This window comes from Gopherus evgoodei, chromosome 7 (assembly GCF_007399415.2).
Source record: "Gopherus evgoodei ecotype Sinaloan lineage chromosome 7, rGopEvg1_v1.p, whole genome shotgun sequence".
Taxonomy (NCBI): Eukaryota; Metazoa; Chordata; order Testudines; family Testudinidae; genus Gopherus; species Gopherus evgoodei.
Window position 1 is genome coordinate 26314333 of NC_044328.1, and position 26311 is coordinate 26340643.

At 38.8% G+C, this 26311-nt stretch overlaps 1 protein-coding gene across 3 annotated transcripts in view; it reads right to left on the reverse strand.

The window, feature by feature from the left end:
• The window catches only part of C7H10orf143 (chromosome 7 C10orf143 homolog), a 46550-nt gene that overhangs the window by 14685 nt on the left and 5554 nt on the right, over positions 1-26311 (reverse strand). The window contains exons 2-5 of one of the 3 annotated variants that reach the window (XR_004001260.1): positions 22336-22500; positions 22156-22221; positions 17789-17864; positions 6707-6858 (exon numbers count right to left, since the gene is read on the reverse strand). Coding sequence is in view for 2 of the 3 variants with exons in the window: in XM_030569501.1 (XP_030425361.1) it covers positions 17835-17864; positions 22156-22221; positions 22336-22500 (261 nt within the window). In the remaining variant the exon portion in view is untranslated. Of the gene's footprint in view, positions 1-6030; positions 6859-11200; positions 13116-17788; positions 17865-22155; positions 22222-22335; positions 22501-26311 lie in introns of those variants that run through there. The other 2 variants (XM_030569501.1, XM_030569502.1) reach the window with 2 other exon arrangements.

The window sequence follows — 26311 nt, forward strand, 5'->3', positions numbered from 1 at the left end:
TGGGCCCCTTACTGAATGAGGGAGGCAACCTAGTGACAGAGGATGTGGAAAAAGCTAATGTACTCAATGCTTTTTTTGCCTGTCTTCACAAACAAGGTCAGCTCCCAGACTGCTGCACTTGGCAGCACAGTATGGGGAGGAGGTGACCAGCCTCTGTGGAGAAAGAAGTGGTTCGGGACTATTTAGAAAAACTGGATGAGAACAAGTCCATGGGCCTAGATGCGCTGCAACCGAGGATGCTAAAGGAGTTGGAGGATGTGATTGCAGAGCAATTGGCCATTATCTCTGAAAACTCATGGTGAAGGGGGAGGTCCCGGATGACTGGAAAAACGCTCATATAGTGCCCATCTTTAAAAAGGGGAAGGAGGAGGATCCAGGGAACTACAGGCCAGTCAGCCTCACCTCAGTCCCTGGAAAAATCATGGAGCAGGTCCTCAAGGAATCAATTCTGAAGCACTTAGAGAAGAATAAAGTGATCAGGAACAGTCAGCATGGATTCACCAAGGGCAAGTCATGCATGACTAACCGAATTGCCTTCTATGAGGACATAAGTGGGTCTGTGGATGAGGGGAAAGTAGTGGATGTGTTATTCCTTGACTTTAGCAAAGCTTTTGATATGGTCTCCCACAGTATTCTTGACGGCAAGTTAAAGAAGTATGGGCTGGATGAATGGGCTATAAGGTGGATAGAAAGCTGGCTAGATTGTCAGGCTCAATGGGTAGTGATCAATGGCTCCATGTCTAGTTGGCAGCTGGTTTCAAACGGAGTGCCCCAAGTGTTGGTCCTGGGGCCGGTTTTGTTCAGGATCTTCATTAATGATCTGGAGGATGGTATGGACTGCACCCTCAGCAAGTTTGCAGATGACACTAAACTGGGAGGAGTGGTAGATATGCTGGAGGGTAGAGATAGGATACAGAGGGACCTAGACAAATTAGAGGATTGAGCCAAAAGAAATCTGATGAGGTTCAACATGGACAAGTGCAGAGTCTTGCTCTTAGGATGGAAGAATCCCATTCACTGTTATAGACTAGGGACTGAATGGCTAGGAAGCAGTTCTGCAGAAAAGGACCTAGGGGTTACAATGGATGAGAAGCTGGATATGAGTCAACAGTGTGCCCTTGTTGCCAAGAAGGCTAACGGCATTTTGAGCTGTGTAAGTAGGGACATTGCCAGCAGATAGAGGGACGTGATCATTCCCCTCTATTCGACATTGGTGAGGCCTCATCTGGAGTAGTGTGCCCAGTTTTGGGCCCCACATGTAAGAAGGATGTGGAAAAACTGGAAACAGTCCAGCAGAGAGCAACAAAAATGATTAGGGGGCTGGAGCACATGACTTATGAGGAGAGGCTGAGGGAACTGGGATTGTTTAGTCTGCACAAGAGAAGAATGAGGGGGGATTTGATAGCTGCTTTCAACTACCTGAAAGGGGGTTCCAAAGAGGATGGATATAGACCGTTCTTAGTGGTAGCAGACGACAGAACAAGAGTAATGGTCTCAAGTTATTTGGGGGAGGTTTAGGGTTGGATGTTAGGAAAAACTATTTCACTAGGAGGGTGGTGAAACACTGGAATGGGTTACCTAGGGAGGTGGTGGAGTCTCCTTCCTTAGAGGTTTTTAAGGTCAGGCTTGACAAAGCCCTGGCTGGGATGATTTAGTTGGGGATTGGTCCTGCTTTGAGCAGGGGATTGGACTAGATGACCTTCTGAGGTCCCTTCCAACCCTGATATTCTATGATTTTATGGCTCAGAAGGATCTGCTCATGATTCTATGATTCTACGGCTCAGAAGTAAACCAGGGCTATAATTCACAAGCTATTTAAAAAACAGGTAGAGTGACCATATGTCCTGATTTTACAGGGACAGTCCCGATTTTTGGGTCTTTTTCTTATATTGGCTCCTATTACCTCCCACCCCCTGTCCTGATTTTTCACACTTGCTGTCTGGGCACCCTAGAAACAGTAGTTGGCAGCTATAACTAAAACATTACTGTCATGGTATAATTCCCCACTCTGAACTTTAGCATCCAAAAGATGGGGTACCAGCATGAATTCCTCTAAGCTCAGTTACCAGCTTAGTACTTGCAGTGCTGCCACCAACCAGGAATTCCAGTGCCTGCTACACTCTGGTCCCCCCAAAGCCTTGCCTGGGGACCCCCAAGACCCAGACCGTCTGGATCTTAACACAAGGAAAGTAAACCCTTTCCCTCACCGTTGCCTCTCCCCGGCTTCCCCTCCCTGGGTTACCCTGGAAGATCACTGTGATTCAAACTCCTTGAATCTTAAAACAGAGAATAAAATTCATCTTCTCCCCTCCTTCTCTCTCTCCCTCCCAGACTCTCCCTGAGAGAGAAAGTAATCCTAACACACAGATAAATTAACCTTTCTCTCCCCCTTCCCTCCTTTCTCCCCACCAATTCCCTGGTGGATCCAGACCCAGACCCCTGGGGTCTCAACAGAATAAAAAAACAATCAGGTTCTTAAACAAGAAAAGCTTTTAATTAAAGAAGGAAAAAACAGTAAAAATTATCTTTGTAAATTTAAGATGGAATATATTACATGGTCTTTCAGCTATAGACACTGGGAATACCCTCCCAGCCTAAGTATACAAGTACAAATTAAAATCCTTTCAGCAAAATACAAATTTGAACTCCTCCCAGCCAAATACACATTTGCAAATAAAGAAAACAAACATAACCTAACTCGCCTTATCTACTTAGTGCTCACTATTCTGAACTTATAAGAGCCTGTATTGGAGAGATTGGAGAGAAACCTGGTTGCACATCTGGTCCCTCTGAGCCCCCAGAGAGAGCAACAACCAAAAACTAACAGCACACACAAAACTTCCCTCCCTCAAGATTTGAAAGTATCCTGTTCCCTGATTGGTCCTCTGGTCAGGTGACAGCCAGGTTCACAGATCTTGTTAACCCTTTACAGGCAAAAGAGATATGAAGTACTTCTGTTCTATTAACTCTTACTTATCTGTTTATGACAATTACCTAATACAAATCTTAAATACCTAGCCACAATAGTGACGTGTGTTGCTGGTTAAAATCTTAACTGAATTACCTTACACTGTGTGTATCAACACTTAAGTTATAAAATTGTCAGAGAACAACATTTTTCCACTTTTCTTAAAGAAAAGTCATAGATTGGTTACAGTGAAAGATTAGTGGTTTTTGAGTGTGCTCCCACGATCTTTTCAAAAATAGAATTATAACAATTTCCCTTTTAGGTACATGTTATGGTTAGCTAACTACGAATATATGTGATGTTCGATTAAGCAGAATTTCCCACCCATTTATTATTAGCAATCCTTATAATATTATAGTAACAACAGTTCCTGCCCATTATAACTAAGGTTAAAATGACACTCAAGGCCTCTCTTCAGAGTCCTTATCTAAAAATAATCCAATGCTTTGAAGTTTTTCATACTTGGTTTTAGCTCAGAAGTGAATATTTTTGAACAATCTTATGAAATCAGTTAAGCCTTTTTGAGTTATCCATTTGTGAAATAAAAAACTTTCACCTGGTCAGGCATTTTTCAGACAAATGTTCTGAGCTCAGATAGCTCACAGTGGCTTTATTTTCATCTGATTAAATTATGTAGTCCTGAATGAGAACTAATACTTTTGACATGTTTGAAGAAATTTAATTTAGACATAAACTCATATGGGTTTTTTTCAGATGGCACACTGAATATACACACTGCATTTATTCCCCCTAATTTCACAGACTCACTAGACTGTGATGCTCTGAATATGTAGATACTTGAGTACAGGGTTATTCACATAGTCAGAAACCGTTCTCCTGGGAAGAACAATGGCTTGGTACAAGTAACCTTACAAACTTAAGATACACAGAAAAGCTATCAATGGAGCTATGTGAATTTACACCAGATGAGCATCTGGCCCAGCACGTTTATATATTTTCATTATAGATTAGATGGTCAGATAAGAGTGAGTACTGCTCTATACTCTTTTCCTGCAATAACCCTTTTTAACTTTCCAAAATGTGTCCTTCCCAGTGGTATATATAATTTTAAAACTAAAGGTACAACACAAATAACTAGGGTTGCTCACCATTCAAAGCCCAGACTACTGTTGCGAGCACCATCCAGGTAGGAGTCACTAAAAACCGTACTTGTTAACATAGACAACTCCTGGCAGCTGTTCACCATCCAGATAGAGGAGAGATTAATAGGATGGATCTTATTAGAGAGTAGAAGACTCATCAGAGCTACTCATCTATGAGGAAGCCTGCTGCTGCTGATAGGTGGAAGTGAGTGAAAAAAAATAACACATGCACAAATCCATAGGACATTGGGGGTGGGGGAAGCAGGGCTTCCTTATCTAACATTTTAGGGGGAACTGGTTTTGCAGTTTATAATGTCAACCAAATTCTGCTCAGTTGCGCCAGTACAATTCTATAATGTCTGTGTTTACAATGATGGTACATAGACAAACCAAGCCCCAAGACTCTGTTAGGCGCTGTCTTGGCCCAGTGTGTATGTCACTCCCTTTGTTGCAAATTCCAGTTTAAAGGATTATATTCTTATTTTAGGAGATGCAGTGGATTTTGTGTGAATTTTGTATTAATTGGATGTTATGGGCATGGAGATGAGTGAGACTGAGGGAAAGTGTGATATTGTGGGGGGATATTCTGCTAGGGAAGAGGAAGTTGATTTTGTGTGAATTAGAACGTCATAATAGGACGTTGGCTGTAAGTGGGTCTTCTAGCTAGTGGCTTTTTATAATGTGCAGATGACTTTCTGTGTGCAGTAAGATGCATGCATGTGTGTCTATATTTCATTAGTGGTTTTTCTTCATTTTCCCCCTGGTCCAATCCACATTGGGTTGAGGTTTTATAGAGGAAGGGGCAGACTGTGAGGGAGTTACATGGTTTCCACTCTCTTGTCTTATGTGGAAACACCTTTATTTATTAAATAAGGCCCCGCTCTGGCATGGTTCTTAAGCATATACGAGACTTGAAGCACGTGAGTATAGCATCTGCCTACTCATGAGACTCAAATCCCATGAATAGCCATGTGCCTATGTACCTTGCTGAATCAGGGCCTTAACTTTTAACATCATGTTCTTTCGTTCTCCAAGATGACTTTTAGCTAGGTATCCAGTTGCCATGCTTTAGACACACTTTTTTTAACCTTTAGAGTCAATATATTTACATAGGCATTTCTAGGTCATTCATCACTGTACGACCTGAGCGCACAGTGGATTTGAGCAATGTCATCATGACCTCGGAACATGGGGGACTAGATAGGAGATGGTTTCTAGAGGCTTGGATTCTCAAATGTTTTTGATATTGGACAAGGATAAGCATTGATAGTGATCTGCAGATCCAGGAACATTAGAGAGACTGTCTTTTTGCTGTGTGCAGCAGGAGTCCTAGACAACATGGTGCACTGGTTGGCTTCATCACTCACCTTAAACTTAAGCACAGAAATGAGAGTAAGTGGGTCGCTGAAGTGGTGTGAGGACAGCAGCATGGAGGGATGCTAGTGCTGTGCACAGAGTTAGGCTATGCCATTTGTGGCTACTATTCCCCTGCAGGTAAATGGCCAAACAGGATGTTGTGGCCTGAGAAGCTGACTCCCAGATGACTGAGTGCATGGTGTTGCTTCATCGCATATGGTCTAGATAGACCATGATTCAAACAGTAAGAGGCCTTGTTGGTTGTGCGTTACCATTCTAAGATTTTGACAGATACTTCGAGTGCTTCCTAAGAGTTGCCCCTAATGCTTAACCATCACACCTATTTGCAGCCTTTATTTGCAATCACTTATGGCAACACCAATGCTGTATGGCATATTATGAACTTATGCACCAGAAAATCTCAGGTTGACTTCTCATTGGTAGTTCTATTGATTCAGAAAACCCCGTTGCTTCTGCAGGTCAATATTCCATCTGCAGCCTTGCCTGTAACTTCACAGATATTTTATTATACATTAAAAATAACCCTTGCTAGAAAGAAACATTCCCATACTCAAAGATCAGAGACATTTTCTTTTACTTTTTACTACATTGTTTCCTACTGCTTATTACACAGGTTTTACAGAATGTTTTACATGATACAGAACTATATTATGTTTATTTTTATTAGACAAAGAATTTAGCTATGCTTATTCAAATTAGGCCTTTTTCTTGAAGCTCACATTTTTGGAAATATGTCACAAGAGTTATAATGAAAGTAAAACGTAATGCATAGTCACAAATCAGTGTTATGGACAACGTTGATGTGACTAAGAATCAAAACCAAATATAAAAATAAATATGACATTTTGTCCTTCAGATATGTGAAAATGTGAATGCAAATTCTGTAGTCTTATTTTCTGATCCCTGCTACTCTCTAATCTTATCAAATATACATTCACATATTCTGAGACAGTCTGATAAAGTAGGCTGATACAAACAAGTTGCATTAGATTTTGTAAAGTACATTTTCCTAGTAAATCCGATTTCACAATTTTTTTTTCTGGTGACATATTAGCCATTTTGTAGTATATAAAAAGGTATTAGAATATTTTAAATATAGAAGACAGAACTGTGCTCTACAGCAAAATGTAGTATAATGTAACCACACTGAATATTATCTGTCTCCAGAAAACATTCTTTCTTTAACGTTTTACTGTGCACCTGGTCTACTCTCTCAGGGCCCAGGTAACGAGTATTCATCAGCAAACATCTTACTTACCACTTCCGTCCTCATGCTGCTTATCTGCTCACACTTTCTGATATCATTGTTTGTATCTGAATGGAGGTGCCTCAAGATTCATAAATCTGTATGCAGTTGTATGGTTCTCAAACAGCAATTCATTTTAATTATGTGTGACATAAAAAGACCACCTACAGATGAGACAGTACAGTGTAAGATTCTCAAGGTTAGTATAGGGAATACTTCATAACTGAAGTATGTTTTCCCAAAGGAGTTATACTACCATTTGATTAAAATGTAAAAATTAAAAATTAAATCAAAATAGATCAAATGGTGGTAGTATCTCCTGGGAAACATACTTCAGATATGAAGCAGTCCATGTTCTCTTTAAATATGTAAAGCTGCCATTTATGTATAACTCATGAATGACACCCTGTGTTGCAAGCAAATATCATGCAGTGATTCCTACATTGTTTTAGTAACACCACCATAATCACACATACATATCAAGACATGGCATTAAATAGTATCAACACCAGAAGCTAATTCAATATCTGGTGGGTCCAAAAAAGAGCCAGTCCTTTATATTGGAAGACCCCATCCTCCACATTGTCCCCAACCATCAAACAAGTCTTTACCTAGGGTTTCCAGAAGGCCACAACTATAACTAGAAAACTCAAAATCAGAAACACTGCTTAATTAAGAATAGGAAAGAACAAAGCAACAGTTTCAAACTTGGGTGTCTAAATTTAGGCACTCTAATCCAGAAATAGGCACTGAATGATGATCTACCAACTTTAAGTCCAGCTGCCACAGACTCGCTCTCTCCCTTTATTCTGTCCTACTCAGGTTCTTACACTCTGTTCATAGAGTATCTAAACACCTTCCAGTAATGCATGAAGCAATATGATTAACATCTGCCATGCATTTGTTCTCTCATCCTTCCTGAAGGGAGAGAAGTGTGTGCAGGGGAGTTTTTTTTTTTTTTAAATAAATGACACTAATACACATACTTTTATATTAGAGAAGGTAAGGTCAAAAAAATGCTTCTTGTATTTAAAACAGAAGGTGGTGGAGGTCTTCCCACCTGCCTGTTCCAGCTCTGCCAAAGAGATCTGAACACAGGAAAATGCTTATGTAGGCCCATTTGAAAATGAGGTTACAAATTCACGCCATTTATCTGTTACACTGTTCACCCTGAGTGTATGTGAAATACATGAGTTATATCTGGATGATCTGTTTAACAGGAGAAAGAATCAAGTCTAGGAGAGTCTTTGAGACAGGAAGAAAAATAAGCACCTCAGAGAGCGAACATTTCTTCATTGACTTTAATTAATCCCTTGATAGACTCATGATCTTGAAGATTTTATTATTTATTTTTAAAGAGATATTGCTCACCAAATGGTCTTCAAATATTCTGAACTTCAATTTAATGGGCGAAAATAACTTCTGATGATTTGCTAGTGTCAGTTGTGTTGGCCTGATGTATAAGCAGTTCTTAAAATTATGTTAAACAATTTTTTTCATTCTTATTAACAATTTGTCATCTGAAGATAACCATGGGAGCTAAGATTTTCAAAGCAGTGCAGTGGAGTTAGCCACACATCTTCCCTTAAAAAAGGGCAAATGCACTGCTTTGAAAATCTTAACCAGGAAGTTCTCTTAACACAAGTCATACACTGGATCTTTTCCTACCACCTTTTGAATATTATTTTCCAAATACTAGATTCTGAAGCAACATAACTACAAAGTCTGTGACTTCTAACAATACATTCAAGTCAGAGGAGATCTAAGGTTGAATGGAAAAACCAACACAGGTTTTGACACTAGGTTAGGCTCAAACATCAGTAGTGACTTCAGTAATAGCCAATTTGACCTTAAAAGGCAGTATAGAAGGAACTTTAATACTTGCTTTAAAAAAAAGAAAAAAACCCCCTGCAGCTAGCTTTTTATGTGTTGTTTTCCTTTTGGACTGTTTCTAGCATGAAGACTTGCAAAAAGGTCTGGAGAACTAGGGATGCTAGACCCTTAGCATTACCTTGGCATAGCTACTCCTTTAATCTGTAGAAACTGTGGCCTCAGAGACCATTGTAGGTACTCTAGAGGCTCACGTTAGGTAAGGAGATGTGGAGAACCCTGGATGGCAGAACCTCATCACAAGATTTTTGGGTTTTGTACTTTTCCTTCTCTGATTTTTAGCTGTATGTATCTGATACAGATGCGTCCTTTTTGTGGTGGCCTTAGTAACTGGGAAAACAAGGTGGGAAAGTTCAGTCAGTGTGTGAAAGAGCAAGACTGGGACTTGGAAAATACTTGAGGACACCTCACCAGTGCCGCAAAACTCTTTGAGACGTCATTGGCCACTTATGCTTTTGTTCAAGTGTGATATAAACAAAAAAATTAATTCATGGGCTGAGCATGTTCACTCGGTCCCTGATTCAGCAAAGTACTTAAGCAAGTGAATAGCACCTATAATGCAATTAGTACACGTGTTAGTTTTCTTTTCAGAAATAACTGTGGTAAAATAATATCTGCTGCATCAGTCAAACTTCTGGAAATTCTACTCATCAGGACTATATCCTGCCGATAGTATGTATACAAAATTCCCATTAACTTCAGCGGGCATTCCATGTGGATTAATGGTAAGATATGAGTCCTAATGTTAGACTTGCTATTATTTCACTTTACGTTTAAATCTGAAATTAATGTAAAAACAAAATTATTGAAATGTGACTTAATATAGGACAAATATACTTCAATTCCATTGTTTTCTTATAGTATTGCCAGTGATAGGTTTATCAGCATTAGGATTGCTTTGGTTTTGCATGTAAAAGGTCAGCTTGGTAATTTACAGCATGACTCTTGTTCAAGTTTCAAATATACTATAACTTTTTGTATTCATTTCTTAGTTTCACCCGCTGGCATCAACCATCCCATGAAAATGACTAATTGTCTACTCCCTCAAATCTAAGTTTTGATGACTCAGTTTCATGAATGACCAGCACCATCCAGCCAAGTAAAATAAGTGTGCCAATACAGTTTGTTCCTAATTATCCCGTCCCAACAAACAAAAGAAAGCTTTTGAGTAAACTCTATTTTAACATAAAAATATATTATTCTCATCCTGGCCCTTTCATGTTCACTCTCACATTGGATCAGCCCCTCTTACTTGCTCAAATCAGACATCAAGCCAGTAGTAGAGGCCGGATTCTCTTATCTTGAATAGTGTGTAGTCAATTTTCATCAATGCGGAATGGATGTAAAATGCAGCCAAATTAGAATCTTTCATCCAATCCTCAAAAACAACCTCGCCACCCCCAAAATAGCCCAAAACCAAATTGTCAGGGATGGTCTATATAATACTTAGTCCCCTGCACTGAGTCAGGACTGGACTAGATGATCTAACAAGGTCCCTTCCAGTCCTACATTTCTATGATTAACTTGCACTGATGTCAGCATCTTACATCCACTGTACACAGGTGTAAATGGCGACATGATGAAAATCAGGCCCTGTATCACCCATCTTGGCTTCAAATATTAACTTCTTAAGTAAGGTTATTCCTTTTTCAGGAATGTGAGTTTTCAGGACTTTGTTCTGCATTTGTACAGCACTGGGGGGTCCTGGTCCATGATTAGGGCTCCTACTTGTTATAATAATACAAATAAATAATACTCTGATATAAGTTTAAAATAGTAAAAATCAGATAAGTATAATTCCTTTAATGTTCCCTTTCTTAGATCTCCTTTTTAAAGAAATCTGCATCAGAACTGGAATGTATGCAAGTCAATACACCATTAAAAAAAATATTTTCTCATTTATCAGACATGATTTACAAGTCTATAGAGCTGGCCTGCTAAAGAGGGGTTCAAAGACCAGCTGCTACTTCTGTGTGGATGGAAACAAGGCACAAGGCATTCTGGAACTGGTAATTTCCCAAGGTCTTTAGGTCTTGCAACAATGATGGGGAAAGCAGCAGGGATATAAAGCCCTTTCATTGTGTAATAAGAGACCTGGAGCGAGCAGGAGATTTGTGGAGATTGAGGAGACCTGAAGAAAATGGCAGTTGGCAGGCCTCTGCAGTAAGGAGAAGCCCTGTTGTAGGTCTCTCTAGGCACTATAGAACATCTTGAGCAACTAAGTTTGAGGTGAAGACTAAAAGACTGGTGTCAGTCTAGAAAGAGTCCTGAAAGAAACCAGGAGTAAGGGGAAAGTTAGGATAGAAGGCTTCATGTATATTTGCTGAGATATTTTCTTTTGCCATTGACTCAGGGTGTAGGTGGGGTGATGCTGTTTGGGACTTTATTAAAACAGAGCTTGAGTGAAGTGAGCTTGTTTTGAAATGTTAGTAGTTTCATATGTGATTACACAAGACCAGGGATTGAACTGTCTGGCATGGGATGGGGAAATGGCACTTAGCTCTACAGTGGTGTACAAAATAAAAATGGTGTACATTTATCTATACGTTTCAGCCATCTGAAGAGTGTAACTTGATTATGAATGGGAACGTGAACGAAAAGCAGTCACTGTCACACTTTTAAGCCAAGATGGGGTTTAATGTTACTGCTTTTGTGAGCAGCAATTTACAAAATACAAAGTTAAAAAAGATCAGATAAAAATATTAGATTGTATCAGTTATATCTGGATTAAAACCAGAAAACAAGTCTGTGTATTGCTATACACATTCAAACGTACCTCTCACAGGTTATTTTGTGTACAAAAGCATAAACATTAGGAAATATAAAGTGTATATAACATTACCAAAAAAATCAAAATACCACAGCGATATATTATATGGTAAGGAAAACTCTCAAAACAATAATATTGTGGTTCTAGTGCAGATTTAACACAAGTCTTCTCTGAAGAATGCTTACCTCTCCAAATCTGTATTGTATTTGTCGGTACCCATTACAACAGCTTTACCATTCTGACTGATGGCAAGCCTGGAACGGGATGACAAATACAATACATTAAAAAAAATTACTAATGTTATGTCTTTAAAATATTAAAAGATCTCATTTTCAAAAGGTTTTCATACCAGCCTGTTTAGACACACATTCCATATTCCATAGGGGGAAAAACTTCAAAAACAATTTTGGCATGTAAACATACCACAAAGCAGCCCAGAGTTGCCCTAAAGCTTCAGATATGGAAATGAAAAGTCACCCACTCAATTTCTGCAATGGACTTTTACATATTCTGTAGTTCATGAAAATCTAGAGAAATTACATTGTTTCCAGTGAGAACCAGCCGAAGTTAGTATCGGATACTGAATAACAGTGACTGACCTGTGAAAAGGCCAAGGGAAGAACATCAGGGACACCTAGAGGGCCATGTCTTACTCCCAATGAAACAATTGGGACTTCGCTATTGAATTCATTGGGAATGTGATAGGGCCCAAGAAAGTGATGCTTAACTATACTAGGTGTTTCACAAATGGTTATGGACATGACACATAAAGCTGGATTTGCATCTACACAGAAGTATTTTATTAAACAACATCTAGTAGCATCCTCAGGAACATGGCTAAATTAACTTTAAGGCTTCTGGCTATGTGCAAGTTCAAAACAATGGGTGGTAAAATGGCACTCCTAGGCTGCTGTGATTTTAAAAAATATGCAGCATACCTTCCTCTTATAATTTTACATCCCAGAAGCTTTTCAATATTTTACTGTAAATTACATTAAGAAAAAAAGTATTAAGGGGATTGCTAGTAGATGCCATTACAAAGTTAGGATGAATGTACTTTCACAATGTGAATTAATCTGAGAAGTAATTTTGATAAAACCTTGATTACTGAAGGACCTACTTCATGTACAGTAAAGCCACCAATGCCTATCAAAAGAAGCAAGACTGTAGATTAGCATCAGAGGAATGGTTGACAATTTTTTTCTGTTTGTTTTGTAGACTCTGAAAAAAGGAGGATGTATCAGAGTTATAAGGTGACTAAAAATGCAGATCTGTAATGATCTATAATTTCAGTGCAAATTGTGCTTTCAGGTCTCAAGGTTTACTTTAGAGGCAAGAGAATTAGATGATATCCAGAACTAAAACACAGTAATAATGTATGGTGTTTAAAGGACTAGAGAAAATTGGCATGGAAAGGTAAGAGGGGAGGATGCAAAAGTTAAAATGACATTCCTCATTCATGAAGAAGTGGCAAGGTCTAAGCAGGCAAGGTCTAAGCAAGTCTTAATGGGCCCTTCTCTGAGGAACAGAAGGGAACACCATATTCTGCTTTATACAACCATTCCATATTTTACAACAATCATATGTATTATGTGAACTGGTAGACAACTGGTTTACCCAAAGCTATTTGCAAACTCACAGTGGCAGGTGAGGGTTGAAATAGGCTGGAAGGACATTCTCTAATTTGTTAAAGCACAGTAGATTAGATCAGTTCACAATAGGTGAGCTTTTTCTTCAACAGTTTTATAGTACTGTTTGGGGCTGTCAAGTGATTAAAAAATTAATAGTGATTAATTGTGCAATTCATTGCATTGTTTTACTATAATAGATTACTATTTATTTAAATATTTTTGGATGTTTTCTACATTTTAAAATATATTGATTTCAATTAAAACACAGAACACTGTACAGTGCTCACTTTATTTTTTATTACAAATATTTGGGCTGTAAAAAGCAAAAGAAACAGTATTTTTCAATTTACCTCATATAAATTTCTTTATCATGAAAGTTGACCTTACAAATGTAGAATTATTTACCAAAAAAACCTGCATTCAAAAATAAAACAATGTAAAACTTTAGAGCCTACAAGTCCATTCAGTCCTACTTCTTGTTCAGCCAGTCACTCAGATAAACAAGTTTGTTTACATTTTCAGGAGATAATGCTGCCTGCTTCTTGTTTACAATGTCACCTGAAACTGAGAACAGACGTTCGCATGGCACTGCTGTAGCCGGTGTCACAAGATATTTACATGCCAGATGCGCTAAAGATTCATATGTCACTTCATGTTCAATCACCATTCCTGAGGACTTGCGTCCATGCTGATGATGGGTTCTGCTCAATAATGATCCAAAGCAGTGCAAACCGATGCATGTTCACTTTCATCATCTGAGTCAGATGCCACCAGAAGAGGGCTGATTTTCTTTTTTGGTGCTTCGGGTCCTTTAGTTTCTGCATCAGAGTGTTTCTCTTTTAAAGCTTCTGAAAGCATGTGCCACACCTCATCCTTCTCAGATTTTGGAAGGTATTTCAGATTCTTAAACCTTGGGTCAAGTGCTGTAGCTATCTTTAGAAATCTCACATTGGTACCTTCTTTGGGTTTTGTCAAATCTGCAATGACAGTGTTCTTAAACAAACAGCGTGTGTTAGGTCATCATCTGAGACTGCTATAATATGAAATATATGGCAGAATGCGAGTAAAACAGAGCATGAGACACAATTCTCCCCCAAGGAGTTCAGACAAAATTTATTAACACATTATTTTTTTAACGAGCAGCATCAGCATGGAAGCATGTCCTCTGGAATGGTGGCCAAAGCATGAAGGGGCATATGAATATTTAGCATATCTGGCACGTAAATACCTTGTAATGCTGGCTACAAAAATGCCATGTGAACGCCTGTTCTCACTTTCAGGTGACATTGTAAATAAGAAGTGGACAACATTATCTCCCATAAAAGTAAACAAACTTGGTTGTCTTAGTGATTGGCTGAATAAGTAGGACTGAGTGGACTTGTAGGCTCTACAGTTTTACATAGTTTTGTTTTTGAGTTAAATTATGTAACAAAAAAATCTACATTTATAAGTTACACTTTCATGATAAAGAGATTGCATTATGGTACTTGTATGATGTGAACTGAAAAATATGATTTATTTTGTTTATCATTTTTACAGTGCAAATATTTGTAATAAAAATAATAAAAAGTGAGCACTGTACACATTGTAATTTAAATCATTATATTTGAAAATGTAGAAAAACATCCAAAAATATTTAATACATTTGAATTGGCATTCTGTTGTTTAACAGTGCGATTAAAACTGTGATTAGTCGCGATTAAAAAAATATTTTGAGTTAAGCGCATGAGTCAACTGCTATTAATTGACAGCCCTAGTATTGTTCCTAAATACAGACGTCTCATACTGTTGCTATACAGTGCAAAATATAATTGTATATTAACTATTTTTGTTACAACCTATTCTGAAATGTGTCCAGTTTTTATGATTTTATCTACTTTACTTTCTGAACTGTAGCATAAGTACATATAAGTCTATTCAGATGAATAACACTATCACTGAAACACTAAAGGATGACAGTGCAAAGAGATGTAAAATGCTACCAATCTGATTTGCTAGCATATTAGTCCTCTACTCTGTTGTAAGTGACCACACAAGATAGAGGGCAATGGTGAAACAGGCCCATGCTCGTGTTACAAGCAAGAGTGGTAATAACAATCTAAAATTCTCATGTTGTTGGGCTCAACAGGTACAGTATAGTCCAAGGATGAAAACTTGTGAGTCATTGTGGATAACATAATGAAATACCTTCCCACTGTGCAGCAGCAGTGATAAAAAACCCATTATAATCAAACACTAGTATAACTTAATCAACCCTGTGTAATACAGCCAAGGACTGGGACCAATCCTTGTGATTTCTGTAGGGTGAGATATTACAGAAACCAAGTATTGTATAGCCTGAAGGAAGAAGAGTTAGCGGGAACATGATATAAAATGATGAAGGGCACAGTGAACAATACTTGGACCTTCATTTTTGCCACATCTCATAACAGAATTAAAGATCAACAGTTTAGGCCAAACAGAAGAAATATGCATGGACGTTATCGATGATTCACTGAAAGAATTCATATCTTTGTTAACAAATAAGCATCTCTCCAAACTGATAATACATAAGGACATATCTTCCAATGGTTTAAAACTGGTGACACACTATTGCTATAATATATACTGGCACAAACTCATTCCTGAGGAGAGTCAAGGCTGCTTTTGCCCCATCTCTTCTTTGGTTACATGTTGTTGTTTTAGCCTTATCTTTTCTTTAGCTATACAGTGTTATACCCATGATTACATTTAGGGATTAGCTACACTATTGGTGTTGTAGTGGCACAACTATGGTTCTGCAGCTGTGCTGTAGTAGCACGGAAGTGTAGACACTTGCTACAGTGAGGTAATGGGTTTTTCAATAGTTGTAGAGACGCGACCCCTTGAGAGGCAGCAGCCAGGCTGATGGAAGAATTCTTTCATTGACCTAGTGGTTTCTACACGGGGGCATAAACTGTTTTAACTTCATCTCTAAGGGGTGTGAATTTTTCACACTCCAGGAGTGATATCGCTAGATGGACATAAACTTTAGGTGTGGACCAGACCTTACTTAATAAAACACAAGAGGGTTTGAGTCATTGTGCAGTAACTGAACTTTCAGATGCCTTTGTACCTTCGACCATCTACTTGTACTATTACTGCAGAGAAACTCATGCCTAGTCATGCTTATTACCTGTCTGCCTCTGCTCTTTAGATGGTGTCTGTCCATCAGTGTGATATCAATTTATTTAAGATTAATATATTTTTAAGAAACAGCCAGCCCTACACCACCTGCTCCTCCTACCTCCACCCAACACAAAGGGCATTCTAGCAGGTTGAAGGGGACTTGGTTTGAATGTCTTGTGCCCTGTCAATCCCTGGTTGTATATTAGCCCTTAGAGGGCTAATACTAGCCTGGTGTACTTGGGCTTCAGGGCTGCAGTTCTAAGTTGCTCTGGGAGTTGAACTGGCCCCTGGATGCCCCCAGAACTGCAGAGGCAGAATATTGTTCCAATGCCAACTCTGCCCTACTGCCTCTTCGGGTCCTGTGTTGATCATAGGTTAACTAGAGTGAAAGATCTGGCCCATAATCTTTGTTTTGGGCTAAACTGTTTGACTGGCTGCCTAAAGGAAGCCCTCCCTTGAGCAGCAGTGAGGCACAACTGCAGCTCAGAGATTTCTCTGTGTGCACCTTCTGGGGTATGACACAGCAAAAGAGAGTTGGAAGAGTTTGGGCCATATGCCCATCAGCCTCCCAGGCAGGAGCCCAATATGCTGGCCATACCTCCTCTGCTCCAGAACCTTCTACTAGGGAATTTCTCCCAGAGCAACCCCTGGGACAGTGCACCCACCCCTCATCCTCACTCTGCTGGCATTATTGAGCCCTATGTTAGGTTTCCTGAAAACGTTTTAATATAATACATATGATAAAAATGAAATATAAATAATTAATACTGCCAAGAAATGGAGATTTAAAATAATGTTCAAACAATTTCAGCAGTGGCCAAGATCCAGCAACCAAACCAACAACTGGAAAACAAGTGAGTCTTCCCTACTAGAGTCAAGCAGTGGCAAACTGGTTGTGTCCTTGGCAGCTTTGAACAAGGAACTGCATTGCACAGGTGTTACCATTCAATTTCACATGCTGGAATGCTGCAAAAATAGTATTTCTCTTTCAGAGATAGGTGTGTGTGTAAAACTGTGTTCATTTATAAACAAGTGGAAAGTTCTTCAAAATGGATGGGGGATATGTTTTTGGTGAGGAACAAAAGTGCTAGCGTAAAACCAGATTGTTATTGGCCTCTGTGCAGGCGTAGAAGGGGTGTGTGTGTGTGTGTGTGTGTGTGTGTGTGTGTAAAGAGAACCTCTGCTTTGTCACTCTCTACGGGCTTCTAGAAAAAGCTGGGCCACAAATGCAGTCCCTGTTCTCATCTGAGCACAAGGATGGTCACTACTAGTGTCCCAAAAGGAACAGAAAGTGGAGCAAGAGGACTAAGGGTTTGCAGGATTGGACCAACATTGGGCTAGCTAAACTCTTATAACAAAGCAAAATCAGATCTACTTTCATGACTTTCTTTACCCACTACTAAAACCACCAACGTCTGAATGAAACACTAGCCTGCGTGACGAGCCTTTGGGAGGGAGTAGGAAGGAAGGATCAAGATGGAAGTTATTTGAACTAATTTCTTAAACTATAAAAACAAAGGAATATGGATTTTTATATTCAAAATACAACATAACGCACAGAATTTTACATAATGTATAATAAATCTAGATCCACATTAATTGAATGGGTGCGTACAGAAATCCAGCTGTACGGCATTTACACGTGCATGTGCTTACGTTTTAAAAACAAACTGAACATTGCTGCTTTGCAGTCTCTCTTCTTCTAGAAGCCCATAATATGGTTGAAGTGTCCCTGAAATGACAAAGTTTCACACGTCACAAAACAAAACCTAATTTAAAACTGGTGCAGCATTTTTGTCATTGTGCAGTGAAACTCTTTGGTCAAAGAGAAATAGACAGTGTACAACTAAAAGCATCATATCTTGATCATCTGAATGACATAGAGGACACTGAATCAATCTGGATAATCAAGGAAGTTTTTCAATTTAATTTTTATTGGTAACATGGTTCTATTTTGGATAAGATTTTCATATGTCAGGTTAAAATGTTATGCATGCAAAAAACTATACAACAGAATTGCATACAATATACCAATAATTTTAACATCTCATTGGTAACTGTTAGCATGTTAGAAATCATACTCTTTTGATTAAATATAAAATATATTAGTACAGTCCAAGAGGGAGAAGGGTTTATTTTCTCGCTGGGGACTTATTTTAAATTATTTTGTGCATTTTTATGTATACATTTTTTACATGACTAAATAAACTATTTGTGGGTACATATTTTACACACAGATCAAACAAAAATGACCCTCTCACACTGTGTAGCCTAATAGAAAGGATTTTTCTTAAAAGTAACTCAAACAAAATTGGAAATTTATCTCAAAACATTTTTCACCTGTGCATTCCCACCCCACCTTCCTTCTCCCACATGCAAAATTTGGTCCAGTGAATGCTTAAAAGTAGTAACTGTTGAAATAAAAACTTCTCCTCACCCCACCCCCAGTACTAGTTTAATTCAGTTGTATTTTTTCACAGTACAATATTTAAATATAATTTTTACCTTGCCCCTTCCTGTATTAGCTAACCAGTTTAAGCTTGAATCCTGTCCTCTCTACACTTTTAAGTGCAGACCTAAAAGTGGAAGTATTCATGAATTGCTGATGTTAGTCAAGTTCTTTACATTCCCCATAAACTGCATAAAATCAGGATTTCCCAGCGCAAAACACAGTGCTTATAAAAGGTCTATCACTAATCACAAAAGGGTTGTCTCAGCCCATTAGGCTTTGTGTCTGATTTACCCCAATCTAGCTGCCATATTTTACTTTAATTCACTTGTACTCTGCTTTAACTGTAGAATGTACAGCTTATGTGAATTAACACATCTTATGTTATTCCTTGTAAAACCAACAGAGGCATGCTTTATCCCTTCCCACATCTGGGCTCCTCCTCCTTCTTACAGCCAGTTATTGGAGTGCTATTTCCAGAGTAATTATTTTGAAAGGTATCAAAATTGGATCTCCGTGATGACAATCCTTTAAATCTTTTAAGGTGAAATTTGAACTCTGCAGAAAGTTACTAGTTAGCTGAGCTAGTAACACCTTTGCTAGGCTTTATACTGTAGTCTGATGCACTGCAATTTAAAATTGTTTTGTGAATGAAAATAATGTACCAATTTGGTTCCTGATCAATTGATCAAAATATGTGTATTTTCTTCTCTTATGATGCTGGCCAGAAGTAGCTAATTAGTCAAACAGGATGTAATGAGTGAGTCTAAACATGCTGATCTTTAAGTAATCCATGTCAAACCCATTACATTTTAATCCTTGACCTCTGCTTCCACTGGCAATATGATCTCTCGTATCAAGCATGGACAAATGCTTTTGTTCCTAATCGCCTCACGGCACACTGAAGACATTATAGTTTCACTTGATTCAGACATTTTAAAAATTGCTCTGCTTTAACTAGGAAAAGTATTTATCCATTCTGGGGTGGGAAAACCTACCTAGAAGAGTAAAAGAGAAGCCCCATAAAGCTATAATTTGAAATTCTTATGTTTTGCAAGCTGAAATATATGGTGGGAAATAAATCTTCCGTTTTGGAATTGTGGTGTTCCTATATAGGAAAACTAGAGCTATAAAAATAGACTAGGATAAAGAAAACTCTCTTTTCCACTCTCAGATATGTCTACCGAATGCTCTAAATTTAAGAATAACATGAACAGATCATTCATGATTATCAGCCTTTCATAGATGCAACCACTTACACAAGGGTTGAATTTTACCTGGGAAGGGTTGTTTTTTTTCCCCTTTGGCTCATAAATGTGTTCTTACATTTACTGATGTAAAATGTAATGAAGAGAAGCACAAGACTATTGCATTTCTAATACTACTGCCAAATAGAAATTATTTGAAATCAAGTTATTTGAAATTAAGAGATACACAAATATTACCTAAAGCTGGGTATAATATATTCCAGTACTAATTTGCAACTGAGTAATTCATCAAAAATTAGTTTCACATTAAAACTGAAGAATATTACTAACACTAATGCTGGCACTTGTAATTCTGAAAACCATTTAAAAAATGGTAAATCTTCTGAGGGATCTGGTAGGAAATGACACTGTAGAGACAGCACTTCCTCTTTTGCCCATCTGTGACCCTAAGAGCACCCCAATGCTAGATGGCTAGGGCCTCCCTCGTATGTAAGAGTAAATTTCCTCACACTGTTGTCATGATACAGGAGAACCTCAGAGTTACGAACATCTCGAAAGCAGGTTGTTTGTAACTCTGAAATGTTCATAAATCTGAACAAAATATTATGGTTGATCTTTCAACAGTTTACAACTGAATATAGACTTGAAACTTTACTATGCAGAAGAAAACTGCTGCTTTTAGCCATTTAATTTAAATGAAACAAGCACAGAAACAGTTTCTTTACCTTGTCAAATTTTGTTTAAACTTTGCCTTTATTTTTTTTAGTAGTTTACATTTAACATAGTACTGTATGTATTTGCCTTTTTTGTGTGCGTCTCTCTGCCACTGCCTGACTGTATACTTCGGGTCAAAATGAAGTGTGTGGTTGACCGGTCAGTTTGTAACTGTGGTGTTCGTAACTCTGAAGTTCTACTATATTTATTTAAAAGGTGTCTTGTAATATCATTTGAAAATTAATAAACTGGACATTAATATCACTGTGAAATGTTACAATGCTGTTTTTAAAACTATGGATACTTTCTTATATTTTTCATAGTCTGTAAACAGACGAAGAAGGCAAAACAGTTTTCCCCACCCCCACACAAAGAAGAAAGACAAACACCTCTTTGGTTCAACTGCAAATCAAGCCAGGTGTGACCAGAGACAAGGACAACTGGGCCATTCATTTGCAATGCAGATTCCATCACAATCATTTGCATTGTAAATCAGAGGGGACTGCAAAATTAAGATGGCACGGGCTCCCTAGTGGACACAGAAAGTTGAGTCCCTAGGAGGGCTTCCTGACCCCGAAGACAAAGATAAACTTTGGTGACATAAGCAACTGCTGAAAGACTTTGGGGTGTCCATCAGCTGAGAGAACAAAGAAGCCAGTGCTTTGTATTTATGAAAGATGGGTCCTGCTAAATAGGCTGGAGAATGCTGACAACTCGGTGTGAGTTAAAAAAACTGTTGGACAAAGCTATGCTTTGCTAGAATTAAGTTTTAGACACTAGAGAGTACAATGTTTTTGTTAGTAACCCTTTCACATTTCTTTCACTCTTGCTTGAAATCACTGAAACCTATGCTCTTTCTTAAGAAACATATTCTTAGTTTTACTACACACCATCTGTGTTTGGGTAATATGGTGGTATTGGGTACAATTCCAGCTGATCTAACGAGGTGTTGTGTGTACTGGTTCTTTGGAGGCAGAGAACTCCGTGTTACCTCTGTGAATATCCAGTAAGAGAGAAATGGCTTTGGGGAGACTTGAACTGCAAGGGTTGTTGGGGTCACTCTGCAAGGAATAACTGGGCTGGCCAGGGGATACCATGGTGCCATGAGCATGTTGCAGGTGTCAGGACTCTGAGCCAAAGCTGCATAGCACAGAGGCACTCAAGGTTACAGGGCATGAGGTGACAGAATGCCTTACTGGCCGGTGTGAACCCCCAAAGCATCATACCATTGCTGGAATATTCAGCACAATAGCTAAAAATAGTAAGCGGGTACCTACTAAAAATCTGAATAAAATGTTCAGGGGCTCTACTTTTCATTTCTTAACAATCTTAATGAGAAATACCAGTGGAAAAGAGGAAATTAGGTATTATTTTTACTTTAAAAAGCATTCAGTTACGTCAGTAAACCGCTTTTTAGAGAGAATTTGAAAAATATGTTTGCAATCTCTATATTTTCAACCCGATGCTGGAAACATATTAGTTTGTACTCTGCTAGCATACCTCGGAAAAACTAAATCAATCTGCCTTTTTTATTTACATGCTTTATTCCTGAGAAATGTAATTGCGATTTTTATTAACTTTATGTTTTATGGATCTAATATTTAAGAACAAGTCCATCTTTTATGTCACAGTAAGAAGGTTAATATACTTACAGATTCTCCTGCAATACATCTTGGGCAAGGCTGGGCAGTACCTTTGCTTCCATGATTTTGAAAAATCTAACAAAAACATACACAAAACTCACAAAAAAGCAATTATTTGCAATTTTATTATAAAATGTATTTTAAACATGTTCTACTAATAAATAGTTATTGTTGGTGATGTAAACATACCATTGAATTTGGCTTTTCCTTAGGAGTCCGAGGAATAAATTGTTCTGTGGTATCTTTCTGTTTTGAATCCAGCTCCATACTCCAGTAATCCATAGCACATTCATTTAATTGGTGGCAAAAATCACTCTCATTTGGAACGGTCTCTAAACTTTTGCATACTCGTTTCTAAAAGAATAAAAAGCAGTATTTACCTATCCTCATAAAGCACAGTCCACTGCAATTTAAAAAAAAATACTGAAAACCTGTAACAAATCTTGAGTTCAATTCTCAAGTGTGCAAAATGTCCATAGCCCGATTATATTGAGGGGCTTTACAGAATAAGATGAGGATGGGTAAAAATTCAAAAGCATCTAAGTCCCACTTTCAAAAATGACTTAGGCATTCCAGATCCTAAGTGCCATTGACTTTCAAAGAGACTTAGGCTCCAGAATCTCTAAGGGCTTGTCTACATCAGAAAGTTGCAGCGCTGGTGAGGGAGTTACAGCGCTGCAACTTTGAAGGTGTACACATCTGCAGGGCACCACCAGCGCTGCAACTCCCTGTTTGCAGCGCTGGCCGTACTCCCGTTTTGTCTCGGGTGTAGAGGATCCAGCGCTGGTGATCCAGCGCTGGTAATCCAATGTAGACAGTTACCAGCGCTTTTCTTGACCTCCGTGGAAGGAGGAAGCCTCTGGTAATCAAGCTGGTTTCCTTTCCCGGTTTGCTCTCTCGGTCCCGGAGCCACCCAGCAAACCGCAGGGAAGGAGACCTGCTTGCTCGGGGTTCCGGGACCGAGAGAGCAAACCGGGAACGCCGCGGTTTGCTCTCTCGGTCCCGGAGCCACCCAGCAAACCGCAGGGAAGGAGACCTGCTTGCTCGGGGTTCCGGGACCGAGAGAGCAAACCGGGAACGCCGCGGTTTGCTCTCTCGGTCCCGGAGCCACCCAGCAAACCGCAGGGAAGGAGACCTGCTTGCTCGGGGTTCCGGGACCGAGAGAGCAAACCGGGAACGCCGCGGTTTGCTCTCTCGGTCCCGGAGCCACCCAGCAAACCGCAAGGAAGGAGACCTGCTTGCTCGGGGTTCCGGGACCGAGAGAGCAAACCGCGGCGAAGCTGGTTTCCTTTCCCGGTTTGCTCTCTCGTCCCGGAACCCCCCTTGAAGCCGCCCAACAGCGCTGCAGTGTGGCCACATCTAACACCACTTGCAGCGCTGGTTGCTGTAAGTGTGGCCACTCTGCAGCGCTGGCCCTATACAGCTGTACTAATACAGCTGTAACAACCAGCGCTGCAAAATTTTAGATGTAGACATGGCCTTTGTCACCTTTGAAAATAGGATTTTGGCTTCTAAATAATTTAGCTTTGAAAATTTCCTTTAATATCTTTTTGAACCAACTTTGTTTTTAGGAATAGCAACATTTTAATATGTGGTATCATGGTATAATATTCTACATTTTTCTCTTTGTACCCCAGTGTTGATCAGTGTTACATATTGGTTCACTAGCACAGATTGCTTTGCAGATCCCAATACTGTCTATTGACAGAGTCAATCTTAACAATGAATGTCAAGTGAAATATTCTTTCTCTCCCAGTAGCATAAGAACTTCATTGGCAGCAGATGACTTGCCAGCAAACTAACCAGGCTCCTGAAGCATGGAAACTAAATTTAAAATTTGAATATGTATTAAAAAAATCCTGTTATGTAAAAATAAAATGGATCAATATGCCAGGAACCTCAGTGGAGAACAGTTGAAACAAGAAAACTACTGAGGAATAAAGCATATTTGTAAGGGAAGTAAATCAAAAAGTAAAATATGTATTGTACTCAGAAAATGAATAATATAATAACATAGTCTGAGAAGGTCCTCTAAAGACAGGCTTCCCTCCACTGGGAAAACATCCTCTTCCCTTTTGTTGTTGTAGAATTTGTCCTTTGTTAAAAGCTATGGTATACCAGTACAGCAACATAACTAACAAGATGTATGAGATGAAGGATAAAAGGAAAAAGTGATTTACTGCTATGCATCATAAGAAATTTGGCTTATCAAAAATAAATTCAAGGTATTGTTTTTTTGGGTTTAAGATACTTAATATCAGTGAGAGAAATTTAGCATACAGAGTAGTTGGCTGATAAAATCTTATACTGATGCCAAGAGAACTTGAAGTTTCTAGAGAGGCTGGCTGCAGAGAAGGTTAAACTATACTGAAATCCTAGGACAGCAGAGCATCATTTCAGCGAAGAAGAAGAATAAACCAATAAATCAATTCTGACTGTGGACAGAACCCAGTTAATGCAAGATCTATTAAGTTTACAATTAATAAGGCCCAACAGGTCAGTTGTTCAGAAAGTCTAGTTTCCACTAGGCAAGACTACATCAGAATGACCCTTTATTTACCAGGAATGGTAAACTCAATCTAATGATCACTTTATGCACTATATCCAATGTGGGTTCAGGGCTCAAGACAAGAAACACATGGTCACATTCTATTCTAGGGAAGACAGAAAAGAACAGATCATTCTATAGAGAAGATAACACATCAACCTATCTTTTTAGGAGCAAAGTATGTGTGAGTGTTTGGAGGAGAAAGGGGAAGGTTTCCAGATAAATCACTCTTCCTCTTGAGTACTGGTGAAGTTGCCACAAGTTTATTTCCTGACTTTGTAGAATACACTGATTATGAAAGGGTGATACAGGTGGTGCAAGAACTAATATGAAAAATTAACTAAGCTAAATGCAATTGCAGATGGTTTTGAGAGACTGTCAACTGCTTTCTTATCATTGTAAATACACACCCACAAAGATTTAGAAGCTTCAGTGTCAAGTGCTTATTCCAATTGTCGTTTTTTCTCTCTTTGCCAAACATTTTTCTCCTGTATATACTAATAACCACACTGGCAGTTGTTTTGTTTTATCTTTTGTTTATAGTATATCTCAGCCTGTCCCCCAGCTGGATGACAGCAAGTATGTACAAAACAGGCTCCCAACGTGCAGTCTTAGAAAATGCGGAGCCCTTTGCTAACCTTCAAGTCAAAGTACCTGGAAATTAATACAAAGTTAATAAGGAATCTCTCAAAAATGAGAGCTCTATCTTAAGTCAAGCTCCTGTAATACACAGGAAGATTTACCTAAACATAGAAAAGGGAACCATATAGATGAATAATGTGCAAAGGAGTGTGAGGGAGGCTAAGATGAGACAAGAAGGAGAGAAGAGAGGACACAAGGAATCTTCCCCCTGCACAGGAAGCTAGCAACTAGCTTTTTGCACTTAGAATACAAAGAATGAGGAAGGCTAGTATCCAAAGTGGTGCTAGGATTTATAGAGAGGACAGAATTATGGCACCTTTCCTCCTCTGCAGCAGAATGCCCACCATGCCCTTTGAAAGGATGTCAGTGTTTGAGTTTCCTCTGGGCTCCCTAGGGTACTGACTGCCACAAGAATGATGCCTCCAGAAGATCCTGCTAGAATGGTGTAGAGGCACACTACACTCTTTGTAGGCAGCAATTTAATAGCCACAGTCAGGCCCAAAGATTCCATGTTAGAAGGAACCTAAAAGGAAAAAGTTTTTTGCTGTTTAAAAACGAAGTGTAGAGCTATGTACAATTGTCATAAACAGATAATTAAGAGTTAATAGAACACAAATACTTCATATATTTTTCGCCTGTAAAGGGTTAACAAGATCAGTGAGCATGGATGTCACTTGATCAGAGGACCAATCAGGGGACAGGATACTTTCAAATCTAGAGGGAGGGAAGTTTGTGTGTGTGCTGTTAGTTTTTTTGGTTGTTGTTCACTCTGGGGGCTCAGAGGGACCAGACGTGCAACCAGGTTTCTCTCCAATCTCTTTGAAACAGTCTCTTATATGTCCAAAATAGTAAGTACTACGTGATAAGACGAGTTAGGCTTATGTTTGTTTTCTTTATTTGCAAATGTGTATTTGGCTGGAAGGAGTTCAAATTTGTATTTTGCTGAAAGGATTTTAATTTGTACTTTTATACTTA